The 15,169-nt window shown below is 50.5% G+C and overlaps 4 protein-coding genes across 4 annotated transcripts; all 4 read left to right on the top strand.

Moving 5' to 3' along the window:
• Nucleotides 1–152: 152 nt before the first annotated feature.
• On the top strand, nt 153–466 carry J7337_005897 (uncharacterized protein; the record flags this gene model as incomplete). Its single annotated transcript, XM_044823569.1, has 2 exons — nt 153–340; nt 394–466. The coding sequence occupies 2 exons, from the start codon at nt 153–155 to the stop codon at nt 464–466; spliced, it is 261 nt and encodes an 86-aa protein (XP_044682060.1).
• A 1,302-nt stretch (nt 467–1,768) lies between these two features.
• On the top strand, nt 1,769–3,995 carry ATG7 (Autophagy protein 7; the record flags this gene model as incomplete). Its single annotated transcript, XM_044823568.1, has 4 exons — nt 1,769–1,968; nt 2,017–2,140; nt 2,186–3,481; nt 3,528–3,995. The coding sequence occupies 4 exons, from the start codon at nt 1,769–1,771 to the stop codon at nt 3,993–3,995; spliced, it is 2,088 nt and encodes a 695-aa protein (XP_044682059.1).
• A 964-nt stretch (nt 3,996–4,959) lies between these two features.
• Nucleotides 4,960–6,271, top strand: J7337_005895 (uncharacterized protein; the record flags this gene model as incomplete). Its single annotated transcript, XM_044823567.1, has 3 exons — nt 4,960–4,981; nt 5,039–6,132; nt 6,227–6,271. 3 exons carry the CDS (start codon nt 4,960–4,962, stop codon nt 6,269–6,271), a joined length of 1,161 nt encoding a protein of 386 aa, XP_044682058.1.
• Nucleotides 6,272–11,370: 5,099 nt separating this feature from the next.
• Nucleotides 11,371–14,866, top strand: J7337_005894 (uncharacterized protein; the record flags this gene model as incomplete). Its single annotated transcript, XM_044823566.1, has 2 exons — nt 11,371–14,106; nt 14,156–14,866. The coding sequence occupies 2 exons, from the start codon at nt 11,371–11,373 to the stop codon at nt 14,864–14,866; spliced, it is 3,447 nt and encodes a 1,148-aa protein (XP_044682057.1).
• Between the last annotated feature and the right edge of the window lie 303 nt (nt 14,867–15,169).

The following is a 15,169-nucleotide window of genomic DNA, read 5'->3' as shown; positions in this document are numbered from 1 at the left end:
AGCAATCACAACTCTCCACTCAACAAACATCTTCACCACTCAGTTCAATTCCTTGGGTATATTACTACTGCGTTTTCTCTAAGGACAACTTGAAATCGATTCACCTCAAAAAAAAAAAACAACTCAACTCAACTCCCCTAAACTCAATCACCATGTCTCCCATCGTTGTTCGATCTGCCGCCCGCGCTGTTCAGCGCCGCCAATTCTCTCTCCTCACTGCTATGCGAAACGCTGGTCGAGCCATGGAGTCTCACCCATTCGAGCGTCTTCCGATCACTCAACAGCCTGCTAAGCCCGACTACGCCAAGATGTTCAAGCGAGTTGGAAGCCAAGCTCTCTTGTAAGTTGCTCCAACATCCAAAGCTTTACCAATATCAACTAACACCGTCTCAGCTTCTTCCCTGGCTTCGCTGTCATCCTCGGCTGGCCCCTCGCTGCCCAGTATGCCTTCGACGGTAGACTGTAAAAGAGATATACAGAATATTCCAATCTCTTGGATAAACATCGACCGAGCAAGACTCGACGGTACCAATACTCGATATTGGGATCAACTAGATTGTGACGATGCACAGTCACTTGTACATAGCATGGAAAGGCGTTGCGGTGCATTCCAGGAAGGGTGCTTAAAGCAACCCATCTACGACTACATATGATAAATTTCTAGAACTATATAATCCCATATGTTGTAACTTCAAAGCTTCTTTTTCTTGTGATCACTGCCCATTGTCTCCAATATTCGCAGTCTATCTCAAGCACCCCGCTTGATATTCAGATTACATCACTTACACGAATCGTCCCATGCATGATACATCAACGATATGGGGTACTTTAGCGATCGCTATCCTTGACAGCTCTATCTTGCAATGAAACGGCTCCCTGGTAATATCTCATGAACCCCCCAAATACGCCGAGTGATACCCCGAAAGTCCCTCAGCAGATTATTTATTATAAACTTAGACAAACTTTGGTAAATTTAGGAAATTTGTGCAAATCTACTATAGACTTAGGTGAATTGAGGTAGACTTAGGTAGACTTATTTGGTCAACTTAGGAAAACTTAGGGAAATTTACTTAAGTGCGGTATTGTAGGTGACGTCCGATAAGACCTGATCCGATAACACAAGGAGGCTCCGTGACGGCGCCCAGTACCCCGCGGTGGGGCTTAGGGGAGACAAGAAAACCTTGGACATTTATTCTAAGTCATAAAAAAGCTGATCAAAAGGCCTCCTAAGCCTCCACTAAAGTTACCTAAGTATTTTTATCAGTTAGAGTAGAGGTCCTAAGTTTTGTTCGCTGACGCCTTTGACCTAAGTTGGAACCCCACTCAAGGTCACCAGTGACGGTCATCTTATCCGTTCAGGTGAACCTTCCGCAAGATCACTGAATACACACAACTACCTATGGCCTTATAACAGATCCGGTCACGGCCCCGAGGAGATACTTGCACGTCCGAAAGAACTTATTTAGCTACCTACAGTAGCGACGAGGAAAGCAACAGGGCATATCAAATCTGTATTCAACCTCACAAGAGCTTCTTTAGCTTTACATAACAGTAGCATAAACAGTGATAATCCTATGACAGGTCGGCATCAACAAGGTACCTAATCATAAGGTTTATTTGCCTCAGGGACGCAGTTGCTGCCTTGTCCAAGAAGCATAAATACCCAAGGTACCTACCTACCCAAGGCATCGCAGCTGGGACGAACCTTCCCTCTTCAACCCACCCAAAAGCCTGCCTCACCAGCGTCACACAAGCTGGAACCTTCACCATGTCAGCCCCTTTGCAATTCGCACCATTCCTGTCAGAGATCGAGCTATCGTTCTACTCGGCGCTCTTTGCCTCGAAGCTTGAGCATGACAAGCTCGACGACTCGGCGCGGAGCATCCTTGGTCTCTATGAGCCCCGGTTGGAAGAACCAGAATCCAGCTGTCGCATGCAGATATTAGGGAATGCCCTTACGAGCAGCAGGTAGGTCCGCTGTTTGATTTATGCACAGTCCTTCTCTGACCGTGGCAGAACTAATGCGCCCAGTCCGCCTCTCGGGACAATGAGGGCTGAGGGAATCATTAGGAACGTTAATACACTCGAGGATTTCAAGAATACAGACAAACTTGCCATGCTCAAGACTGCTGGCCGACAGGTATTTATGAGCCCACGGAGACTAGAACACCGCTGACAACTCTAGATTTGGGATGCGATCAAAGATGGTAGTATCTACTCTGTTCCATCCCTGCTCTCGTCGTTCATCATACTTTCATACGCGGACCTGAAAAAGTACAAGTTTATGTACTGGTTCGCTTTCCCTGCCCTGCACTCTGATCCTTCGTGGAAGCGATCCGGCCCAGCCGAACGTCTCGACTCCAGGGAGAGCACGGCGCTTGTTGACAGGGTAGGAACTTGGAGGTACAGTGTCGACTCTCGCGAGCATGGCTTCTTTTTGGTCAAGAAGGTACACGGCGAAGATCAGGATACAGATGATCCGGAGTCTTCACAGGGACTTCCTTTTCGATGGGAAGTTGCCTCGCTGCGAGAGTTTGAGAATGGCTTCTTCGACCAGGTGGCTGAGGCGGACCGTTACGTTGCATTCGTTGATCCTTCGACGTACCCAGAAAGCCCTGGATGGCCCCTGAGAAATTTTCTGGTCCTTATCCGACAAAGGTTTCATCTGACAAAGACCAAAGTGATCTGCTACAGAGACATCCAGGCAAAGAGACACGAAGCTCGCAGCGTTATCCTCCCAATCGAGATAGATCCAGTCGAGAACTTAGAGATCTCTGAAATGCCTAAGGTTACTGGCTGGGCACGGTCGAACAATGGAAAACTGCAGGCACAGCAAGTCAACCTAGGAGAGTCTATGGATCCTGCACGACAGGCTGAAGGCTCTGTCGACCTGAACCTGAAGCTCATGAAATGGAGGATCGCCCCTGAGCTCGACTTAGATGCCATTAAGCACACGAAGTGCCTGCTACTTGGCGCCGGTACGCTGGGAAGTTATGTCTCAAGAAACCTTATGGGTTGGGGCGTCCGGAAGATAACGTTTGTGGATTACGGGCGAGTATCATTTTCTAACCCTGTCCGACAGCCACTATTCAACCATCAAGACTGCCTCGAAGGAGGAAGAGCAAAAGCACCTCGAGCTGCGGAAGCATTGAAAGAAATCTTCCCAGGCATAGATAGTGAAGGACACACGCTGTTTGTACCTATGCTCGGCCACCCTTACATAGAAGAGTCGAAGACAAGGGGCGAATTCGAAAAGTTGGAGAAGCTTATCGACGAACACGATGCCATTTTCCTCCTCATGGATTCACGAGAGTCTCGATGGCTGCCAACGGTCATGGGAAAGGCCAAAGGAAAGATTGTCATGAACGCTGCCCTGGGTTTCGATTCGTATGTTGTTATGCGACATGGTTCTGAAGGCCATGCCGAAGGGCAGACACCGCTTGGTTGCTATTTCTGCAACGACGTCGTGGCCCCAGCTGATGTAAGCTTCCATTTTACTTCTTAGAACGTATCTAACATTCTTTTAGTCTCAAAAGGACCAGACCCTGGATCAGCAATGTACTGTCACTCGACCCGGTGTTGCAGCGATTGCGTCTGCCCTTCTTGTTGAACTTCTATCAAGCTTGTTACAACACCCCCTAGGCAAAGATGCACCAGCACCACAGCCAACTCCTGGAGTGGTTCCAGAGCGAGACCCACCTGACCATCCGCTGGGTTTGATTCCGCATCAAATAAGGGGCTATGTCTCGACATATCAGAACATTGTCATCCGCGGCCAATCTTACGACTGTTGCAGCGCATGCAGCCCTAAGATTCTTGATGCCTACCGCAGTGACGGATGGGGCTTTGTGAAGAAAGCCTTGCAAGAGAAGGACTATGTGGCGGAGCTATCGGGCCTGGCCGAGGTCCAGCGAAGAGCAGAGGAAATGGCTGCCCAGGTTGACTGGGATGAGGACGATGACCTCGTTGAAGAAGGTGACGGAGAGCTAATTTAGAGTATTCTGGCCTAAAGGCGTCGGAATCACAGGGTACGGGTCGTTATAGGGTAAGCAGAAGTGATGTGGTCGTTCGCTGCAATGCGGCCATCATGCGTGTAAGTCCGGAAGCGCAGGTAAGATCAAAAGGAACACGGCAGTATCAATAGTATTCCACTACAGTTTTCTTGATATATCGTCATTATATCGTCAATGTCAGGTCTACATAAAGCGCTGTCATATCCATACCTCAGATCGACGCTATGAATGTCATCCCGTTGAAAATTTCCCAGCCACAGTGATTCGAAGTTGCTGGCCAAAAGCAACATGATATCACTGTTAGTAACCCAGCTTCAAATTTTACTGAGAAAAGGAGATCGATATTGCAAACCCCATTACCCTTCCAGCATCAACAAAGGCCCTTCAGACTCATTTACCATCACCTCAGCTACAGGAGAAACACGTTCTTCACAACCGCAGACTCGGTATATCGGAGGTCATCAAGCATACACCCGTTCAGATCTATCTCCACCATTCACTTAAAGAATGTGACCCTCTTCGTGAAGACGCCATCTCATTAATGAGAGATTTGTGTCTGAAACATTCAAGGGTTCAAGCTTTCCCGGGATTGTTGGAATGGTGCGCTTTGATCATAACTCACAGTTTCTATATATATGAGATGTCTAACTAGATCGAGATGTTGGTGATAACTCGTAAGATGAAGAAACATACTTGTCAACTTGTCGGACGCTTTCAAAGTTGAGTTTGCGACACTTCTCAGAGGGTTCCGTAGACATTCTAGAACAACAACGGTCACAGCTGCGAACAGTGCACCCCCACACTCTGCGACGCGCTTAGAATAGTCGCCGTACGCGTCAAATGGCCATACGGAAAATCTCAACGTGAGGCATCATAAATCATCCAAAGCCAGTTCCCGACTTTACATCTACAAAATCCAGAACAAAATCCAGCATCGAACTACAGCATGCTCATCGGCGTCTGTGGCAGTAAGAACAAACATATCCAAAATTTCCCAAGTCAAGTCCCAAACTCACATAGATCAGGTATCTGCTCCGGCAAAAAGACGGTGGCCCAATATCTCGTTGAGCATCATGGATTCAAACTTCTCCATCTACAGCCACAATCCCAGCCAAGACCGTCCAATACCTCGCTTGGAGCCCATTCCGCTTCACCCGAGGAACACGATGCAGAGTCTCCATCACAGTCTACTGACTCGACAGCCTTCAAAGGCGCTCTGACCTCAACAGCGCTCACCACCAAGAATGTTTACCAGTCTTCTTCTGAAACCACGCTGACTCTCCGGGATGGTCCGCAACACGTGTTTTCCACAGCTGAGGAACTCCTCGACTTTGTGACGAAACGCTGGCGCAGCCGCTTTGTCACTACTGACATTCCCACCGAGGCAGTTCTAGACGTCTTTCTCCGTCGGCCTTTCTTCCTATTGCTCTCCGTCGATGCGCCATTGACGGTCCGCTGGCGACGGTTCCAGGACCGCGCGAGGCAGAGGCATACGGGAGAGCCTGACATGAGTCTAGAAGACTTTGTCAGAGAGAGCGATATCCACCTATACGATGCAGAGAAAGGCCTTTCACCCCTTATCTCCCGTGCTGTTGTGAGACTACTCAACACATCATCCTCTCTAGCGCACCTCTATGCTACCCTTGGCAAGTTGGACATCCCGAATCCTGATCGTCTTCGCCCTTGCTGGGACACTTACTTTATGGAATTGGCATCCCTTGCTGCACAACGCTCCAATTGTATGAAGCGTAGAGTCGGATGTGTGCTTGTTGGCAAAGAACGCAGGGTCATTAGCACCGGTTATAATGGGACTCCAAGGGGACTACAGAATTGCACTGAAGGAGGCTGTCCAAGGTGCAATGACGGCAATAGCTCCGGAGTGGGCTTATCGACTTGCCTGTGTATCCATGCCGAAGAGAACGCGCTTTTGGAAGCGGGGCGAGAAAGAATACGCGAGGGTTCTGTCCTATACTGCGACACGTGTCCCTGCCTCACATGCAGTATCAAAATCTGCCAGGTGGGCATCAGCGAGGTTGTCTATGCTCACACATACAGCATGGACAACGATACAGCCCGGGTGTTTAGGGAGGCTGGCGTGAAGCTGAGACAGTTCATACCAGTGAGTACATGAACCCTCCCTTGGAGTCCAGATCTGGACGCAATTCTGTCATTCACTAGTGCTTCTTGAGAGTTTGATACTGACTCAGATCTAGCCGCCCAATGGCCTGATTCATCTCGAGAAGATGGAACTTTACTAGATCTTCGGTATATCGGCCGTCTCACTATAATCCCTTGCTATGCCTTTGTGGGGAATCTTGAGAGAGATGCTGGATTTTGCCCAGAATGTGGCTTATTGAAGCAGAACACGATACTGGAATTACTTGAACAAGATTTGATGGCAGAAGACTACGTGCTCAGGATCACCCACCTCAATTGGCATGCAAAATTCGCTCATCTCGATCCTCCCTCGCGAGGAGGTGCATATGAGACTTTGGTCAAAGGCTGGAGTTGACATGCAAAGTTACTGTACCCCTCGCTGACTCCCTTGCGAATGTGGTGTCCAATTGTCCAATCAAATACTATGTGCAACGCTCTCTCATGCAGTATCCGCCCTGTCCCGAGTCCACTTGAAGCATTGCATCGCTGCACCGAAACCTCAAAGGCGGAAGAGGCAGGCAGACGGCCCGTCGAGGTGCGTATTGCATTGCCAGCGTGGCCCGTTATTGAGGCCAGCAGGTTACCAAGCCCCAATGACGCCGAACTCTAGAACACTACAGGGTAGCCATAGCCCACTTGGCCGCAGTGCGGGAAGATGAGAATGAAGCCACTTTGCGTCATGGCGTTTGTCTGTGTCTTCCGTTTCGAATAACGGTGCGCTTGGGTTTAAACTGGCCCTGTTCTCGACGGTCTCTTATGCAAGACCAACATTTCAACGCACACGAATAAATTCAATATCTGCATCCTTTATCCAAGCGCTTAATTTCGACTACGTGCTAACTAAAGTCGCACAAGTTCTCGAATGTCTCGGCTGTAACAAACTCTTGCTTTGTTTCATACGCCTGAACACATCGTGCGTTTGCATCGCAACAACAGGACAACGGCTACCACATGCAGGAAACAGTTTGCGAATAGGGGCTCAGGAGTATGACAAAGTTGGCGAAGCTGCGCTGAAAGTTGCAGACCGCTGCCGCCAGAGGCCACTTACACTGCCCTTATAATATGAACTGCATAGGGGTTCATTTCACAGAGCCGCAGACTTGTGCGGTGTGCTTCAACGACGTGCTAGTTGCAGCGATGTCCCATAAAATATGCAACCAAGTCAGGCGGTCAACAAAGTTGGCACTGATTATGTTGTGCACAGCCAGTTGCATCCCCTGTCTAGTGTAAAATGTGCGAGCGCGGGGGATGTATGTGAGTGAATTGAGTTGGAGCTGATCTATACGTAGGATGTGAACAATGATGAAGGACCTTTCATTGTGTTAGTGCAAATGACGATGACGATGCTCCGTGTAAGTCGATATGTGAGTTGATCTAAAACCTCCGATCAAGAAGCACGGTGCAGCAACGGTAGAGGCAATGCCGATTGATGGCCTTGATTGGCAGTTGGTTAGATGGGCGACATGCTAGGGGCTTCAAATCTCAGAAGTACGGAGTACGATGCGCAGCTTTTCGATTTGATGCGCTTTGTGGTCCCTCTGGCCCAGGCCCCAGGCTCATGAGCAGGGCTTTTGTGCCTCTTCTCGTCCACACGCAGGCCCCAACTGACGAGCGCACACAATTGAATTGTTAGTGTAGTGCCCTCTTGCATATAGCGGGGGCCATCCCGGACTCCCTCATAAGAAGCGAGATGACATGGGCTGGTTGGCATAAAGAGCACAATTAAAGCTCAAATTACCACCGTCAGCTAGTGGGGGAGTGCACAAGAGGATAGGGGAAGCAAATCGTTTGTTTGTTTTGATCAGAACGGGAAGATTTCCTGCGCGTCATGAGAGGGGCCGGCGTATCGGGATGTAGGTCAGGACATGGTTGACACTGGTGCTGATGCTAGCCTCGAGGTGCCTGTGCCCGATGCGATGACTTGGCCTGGCCTGGTATGGCCATGTCATGACTGCTACTGATTTCTGCCGGTGGAGGCAAAGAGGGCCTGAACAAGAGGGCCACTGAGCGGCTGTAAGACGCAGAGAAAACTCATCCATAGGAAGTGGCTGGTATGAGGAACTCGCTTGGTAACGAAAACTAAGCTGTACAGAGTACCGTACCCATTGACTAGCCAGGGCTGACGTTGTCTCTGTTGTGTGCAACACAACTCACTCACTTGCTCGAGGTAGCCCAGTCCTGTACGAGGCAGGTGATGGGACCCGGGATAAAGCATGCCCCCCAGCAAGTGACGGCGACGATCATGACGCTGAGTGGTCTGAAGGGGACGGGAGCCAGCGAACGGGTGGGCTCTAGACACGGCGGCCCCAACCCCCCCGTCCCAATCGTATCTTGCTTTGGACTTGCTGCAACTTGCGAGTGCCAGTGTAAGTGCCCGTGCTGCGACCTTCGATCTATCTTGGGACAGTTACTCCAGCGTCTAAGTAGATGCTGCTGTCCTACAGCAACTGCGACCTCGAGACTGACCAGCAGAAGCGCTCGTCTTTTTTGCCCCATCGAGAATAGGCCTCATGCCATTCCACCAGAATTCCATGCCATGTTAGAGGCGATCTTCAGTCCAACGGGCGCCATCCCCTGCCAACTGCCAGTGCCATGGGATCTCCCCTGGCTGGAAAGAACAGAGAAGTCCCTGGGCCTGATGAGGGGAGGTCTCGGGGGTGAGGTGGCTTGTGATGGCTTGAGGAGCGTCTGAAGGACGGGAATACCCCTGAGCACTGGCGCTGAGAGGCGCCCAGTGGGGTATTGACGAATCAGGGCTTTGGATGTCCGACTTCCATGTCAGTCTCTTGAATAAGATTTCCACATGAACTTTGGTGTTGATAGATTGATTTCAACCTAGATGATGTGAGCCAGAAAAAGCCAGAAACTCTTCGCAAGTGGGTAATCTCTATTGCATTCGTATCCATTTTCCTCTTTCTTTCTCGAAAACGGAGAAGAGGTGCTGGGCAGTCTGAAGTTTGAGGTTGGCTTCAGGAACCACTCCAGACTCTCTACCCATGGATATATCGTGGCCCTCACTTACAAGAGTCCTAGCGCAACAGGCATGGAGGCTCAACAAGTTCACAGGAACATCCAGTCACAGACAATGTGATTTTCCCTGACCATCAACGATCGTCGTTATTCAATAAGTCGGTTGTCCTACCTACGGATGACGAGGAGGAAGCATCAAGACATGGAGAGAGAATCTCTGGACATGACGAAGCCACGAAGGAATGTGATTGTTCCGATGAACGTGCCATGGCCGATGAAACAGAGAGATCAGTGCAACTCTACCTGTAGAGCAGAGTCCTGTACTCCGTAGAACAAGAATCAGACCTAGCTACCAGCCAGAGGCTTGAGATGGAACATGGACGGGCCATGAGCGGGTTGAGTTACGGGGACCAGCTCCCGGCGCCATCCTTAAAGGAAGCCACTCGCTAACAGGAACAGGGCCAGCCTGGAGGGTGTGTTAGTGAGTTGATGTCTGTGTGAGCTGTATGTTGTTGCACCCCTGGCTTTTGTTTGGAGAAACGCGTCTTTTCGTGTGACACTATTCCTCTTTAGGCAAACGTGTAAACAAATGCGTCACTTGTCGCGCGCCTCTACACCTGCTTGTTGTTTTCCAGCCTCTTTAATATGACGAAGAGATTTTTGGATGGTAGAGGACGAGTACGGATACACAAAAGTGAATTTGCCTCCCTGATGCAAAGTACGCGCGTTGTTTCCCTGTTATGATATTGACTGCTCTAGTGATTCTCCCGTTCCTCACCAACTGATATATTGAATATTGGTTGAAGACGGGAGGCTTGTAGACAACTGGAAAGTCCGCACTAACTCAGCCTGAGCCTACCATTTTTACAGTACGGGGCGTGCACCAAATTGTTAGCCTACAGCGCCAACACGCGCCATCCCTGGGCTCCCACGCTCCCTATCCCCATCCGTCTATGGGGGACCCTCTCCTCCAACCACTCACTCCAGGCTGTCTTGTCCATCCTCTTTCTTGCGCGCCCTCCCTTCCACTCTCATCCCATCCTGTCTGTCCGGGCTATCTCTCACTAGTATTTTGTCACACCCTCTGGGTCTTTTGTTACTTGCAAGTCAACTGTGGTCTGCACCAACTTCCCAACACAGACACCAAGAAAGCCCAGACGAGTGCATACCAGCCTGACTTATCACTACCAGTCGTTGTCCTTTCGACCTAATATTCTGAGTCACCAGACCCCAGTTGGAGTATCCACGTTCTGCCCTGAGGAAGGGTTCTTGGGTTTCAACGCAGCCACACGAGGGGTATTGTACACGACGGGGCCGATATATCGGGTATTATTGCTCTGAACTCTGCTGCTTGTTTGTGGATTCAAACAAACCACAAAAACAAAGACTCGAGGAGCAAGAGCAAAGTAAAAACAGAGACAAGACCGGACGACAACTGCAGGAACAATTTGCTTTTCATTAGTCTCTTCTCTTCTTTACACACAACTTTGTTAGTTTGTGTCAGGATCAGTAGCCCCATGCCCGTTCAGTTCACGAGCGCCATGGTCCAACTGCCACACCCAAACTAACTAACTAGTTCACCTACCTAACCCAACTCTCTTGTCTTCCCGTTCGTCTCTTCAACCCGCCCACCCCCAACTCCAACCCGGACGTCCATCTTGCTTGTACGAAACACGACACAACCACCACCTGCAGCACTACTCCTACAGCTGCTTAGCAGTTCCAACTTCTACCAACTTTCCTCCTCTACTCAACCTCACTTTTTTTTGTCGACAATCACTCATATTTACTCAACCCTCAACGCGAACTCACGTCGACCACTCTTATCTACGGTATCTATTTGGCTGCCTTGTCGACGACATCACCATTCGGGCACTTAAACGGAAGCCTACGCTCAACGCACTTCTGCCTTCTGCCTCCTCACTTTAGCGTCTGATTACTCTCAGTTGTCGAGTCATGATATGACCTTCGACATCCGAGTGAGACTGGCATAGCTTTTTGCGATTTGTTGGGTATCGCGTCGAGCTGCTTCTCACATCTTCGACTTGCACATTTGGCTCACCAACGTCCGCAACCTTTATTTCACCTACTGCATCCTTCACCGGTCACTGTATCTCGCACTAGCAGCAAATATCGATAACGCCTAGTTATTCAACTGTTTATACCCATCAGCCTTACTGCGTCATTTGCTCGCGCATCAGCGCAGCGCGCAGCACTTCGCAACCTCACAATGTCCTTCTCGAACAGCAGCGGTGGCACACTCGCCCTACCATCACCAACCCACGCCCATCACATCGACGTCACATCGGCAGTTCGCACTCTCCGACGCTCTATTTCACGATCACCTTCCAAGTTTTTAACGCGTTCCAACTCTCAAAACTCGCTGAGCCCCGAAAGCCCCCACCAAACCTCACCTCAATCGCCTTGTCGTCGATTCGGCGCAACGCCGCAAAACCAACAACTTCTACCGTCACACACTCGCTCAGCACCTCCTCATATCAACGGTGCCCCGCATTCAAGCGCCTTTACACCCTTCCGCCCCAGCGTTAGGCTCTCGTTGCGTTCCGCCAAGGCCGGTAAGACATCGCCCTCGAGACCGTTGACACGAGCACGCGCTTCTCCCAAGAGCCCTCTCAAGAGGGCACTCAACATGGCTCCCGATAGCGGCAACTCACTACCTGCGGTACCTTTGGCTTCGGTTATCGATGTATCAGGGCAAGAGAACAACGCTCTGGGAGCTACAAGCCCCATCTCTGTCAGTCCCGTCAAGCGACGCAGCCTCACTCTCGACGTCGCTGGATCTTCGCCGACCTCATTTCTCAAGTCTCTTGATTCCAACAATGACGGCCAGACGGTCCCAAACAACGGGTCATTAAAGCGCAGTGACGCAACCATGAATCTGGACCAACCGAGCCAGGGAAGCCCAGTGGCTAAGCGACGGAGCTTGCATGGAATATCGGGGCTGGGCCAGAACGAGGACCAAAATATCTTTGGTGCCAATACGACATCTTCACAGAGCTTCTATATACATGAAGACTCATCTACCGAATATGAGATTGCGGGTACTAGCGGATCACCATTCCGCGATCCTGTCCCCTCACCAACACCGGCGACGACGAATGTTCCTAAGAGGTCATCGTCCCTACGTAAGTCAACTCTACAACAAAGATATGGGGAGCGAGGATCTTGGGGAAGACGATCCGGTGAACGACAGCTGGCTCAGATGAGCTCCGAATATTCTCCTGTCCGAAGTCGACCTCGCCTTTCTCTGGACCAATTTGTTCCTCCCCCTGTGCCTCAAGAGAGTCCCTTTGTTTCTACAACGCCGACCTCGAAACCACCACCCACTTCCTTCTTTGGCGACAAGGCCCACCAACCACATCCTCTATCGAAGACACTGACGACATCGTCTTCAGGAAACAGCCTAACCGAGGAAGCACCTATTTATGCTCCCGTGGCCCGGATGCCAGATCGACCCAGACCTCACCTTTTCTCACGATCCCTTCCTCTCAATGCGACACGACCTACTGGCCCAAATAATATGTCCAAGGCCATGGCGACACCCAGCAACTCGCAGCTGTGGGTGGGCGCTTTCAACTCTACTGGACTTATTTCCAAGGTCAACCGAAACCCCGAAGAGGATGCCGACAAGAAGATGGCCCCTCCCGATACACCGTGCAAGAAGCATTCTAATCCGTTCGCTACTTTCCCTCCACCGGCCGGGAGTGCTATGAAGAAGAGGGGTAACAACCGGAATTCTTTTGGCGGCCTCCCTTCCACCCCATTTGGTAACAGTACAGCCAGCTTTGGTAGGCCAGGAAAGGGCATGTCGATATTCCAGCGTGGCAGTGCTTCTAGGAGTGCGCGTCGCGGCAGTGTCCTCGGCCTGGACGGTGATGAGCACAAGCTCTTTGGCGAAACGATTGACTTTTCGACACCCATGGAAGGCGACGCTCCCCCTACTCCAACCAAGAACACTTTAACTCCCAGCCTTAGCAAGGTCAGCGAGTACTCATTTGAGAGCCCCCATGATAACCATAGCCCAACTGCCAACCGAACATTACACTCTACTACTCCGGTCTTTGGCACCTCTATCCCTCGAGAAGCAACTTGTAAGTCGGAAGTCCCAACAACGGACAGACCAGCTGGAAAAGTCGACAATTCAAGTCGGCTTCCCGATGCTGGACGTCTGTATTCCCCATCTTCGCATCTGCCTCTATCTTCGTTTGGCCGTTCCCGGGCTCGACGAGGATTACACTCTCCTTCTCCACTAAGCACAGTTTCTTTGAGTCATTCCCTCAGTTCTCCTCATGAGACATTTACTAAAGCGAAACTCTGTGAATCAGCCAGCCCTCTTGATGGACGACGAACACCGCAGACTCCACGTGAGAGTTTGCTGCCTCTCGACACCAGCCGATTGTCTATTTCTCAGATTGGCGATGGCTTCTCTGATAACATGCCACCTCCCGTCACCCCAACAGCAGGACGGGACTTGCGATCATCTACCAGCCTCCTTGTTACTCCTGTGAACGCCCGTACTAGTAACATTGACATTGATGCAAGCCTGTCCTCCCGATTTGACAAAGTCGAGCAGATTGGAAAGGGTGAATTCTCTGTCGTCTATCGTGTCACTCAGGCGGACCATCAAATGACATTTGGCAACCTCAGTACAACCCCGACAACAAGCCCCACTAAGGGCAGAGTCTATGCTGTAAAGAAGAGCAAGCATGCGTTCCAGGGACCGAAGGATCGGGATACAAAGGTCCGGGAGGCCGAAATTTTGAGGACTCTTAGCTACTCCGAGCATGTGGTCCAGTACTTCGATCATTGGGACTACAACAACCATCTCTATATTCAAACAGAGTACTGCGAAGAGGGTACCCTCGACAAGTTTCTGGGCACTGTTGGACGAGGTGGACGACTAGATGACTTTCGCATCTTCAAGATTCTCCAGGACCTGTGCTTGGTAAGTTATAAACCACTTCGCTACTCTATACCTACTAACATTTCTGTAGGGCCTGAAGGATATTCATGATTCAGGTTTCATGCACTTGGATCTCAAGCCGGCCAACATTCTTGTCACGTTCGAAGGTGTTCTCAAGATTGGTGACTTCGGCCTAGCCCAATCCTGTTCATCTGCCGAAGGCGTGGACGTTGAGGGCGATCGTGAGTACATGGCCCCGGAGATGCTCAAGGGCAAATCCTGCCAGTCCGCCGACGTCTTCTCCCTTGGTCTCATCATCCTTGAGACAGCCGCCAACGTTGTCCTACCTGACAATGGACCTACGTGGATCGCCCTTCGCTCGGGAGATCTTTCCGAAGTGCCAAGTCTCACCTGGAATCCCTCTATTGAGGTCCAGCGAGATGCCACTGGTAACCCTACCGAGATTATGCATAGCGATGACTTCACAAGTGGCAAGACACATGACCCAAGCAACTTGTTTGGTCCATCCAAGCGATCGGAACTACTGCAACCTCCTGAGTTTATGGTTAATGCCACCCACAACAGCTCTCTCGACTTGATTGTACGATGGATGACAGCTCAAGAGCCCAGTGAGCGACCAACTGTGCATCAGGTTCTGGAACTTGAGGGCCTGCAGTGGGTTGGCCACCACCGCGCCGCACCGGCAACTGTTTACGAAGGAAACTGGGGACCCGATGAGGAGTTGATCCCTATTTCCATCGCAGAGGGTGGTGACAGCGACACAGAGATGACTGACGTCTAGAGGGAATTACCTCGTTGCATTTCACTCTGGATAGCACTGGAGGTCTACTGAGAAGGGGCTTTTTGCGATTTTTATGAGGAGAAGTACGCCGAAATGATGTTGGGGAACCTGGTTCGAACTAGGAACATAGCACTCACGACCATGAGGAGTTATGTGCTCTGACGACATCTACATTATTTGCTACTGCGACATGACACGAGTACCACGAGGAATGGAAGCCATTGGCGGGAGATTTATTCCCATGGCGTTTTGTTGAGTTCTTTATTCAACCTTCGATTCGGAGGCTGTCGCCACTAGGCATGC

The sequence above is a fragment of the Fusarium musae genome, chromosome 4 (assembly GCF_019915245.1).
Source record: "Fusarium musae strain F31 chromosome 4, whole genome shotgun sequence".
Lineage (NCBI taxonomy): Eukaryota > Fungi > Ascomycota > Sordariomycetes > Hypocreales > Nectriaceae > Fusarium > Fusarium musae.
This window is presented reverse-complemented; position numbering and strand designations above follow the sequence as displayed.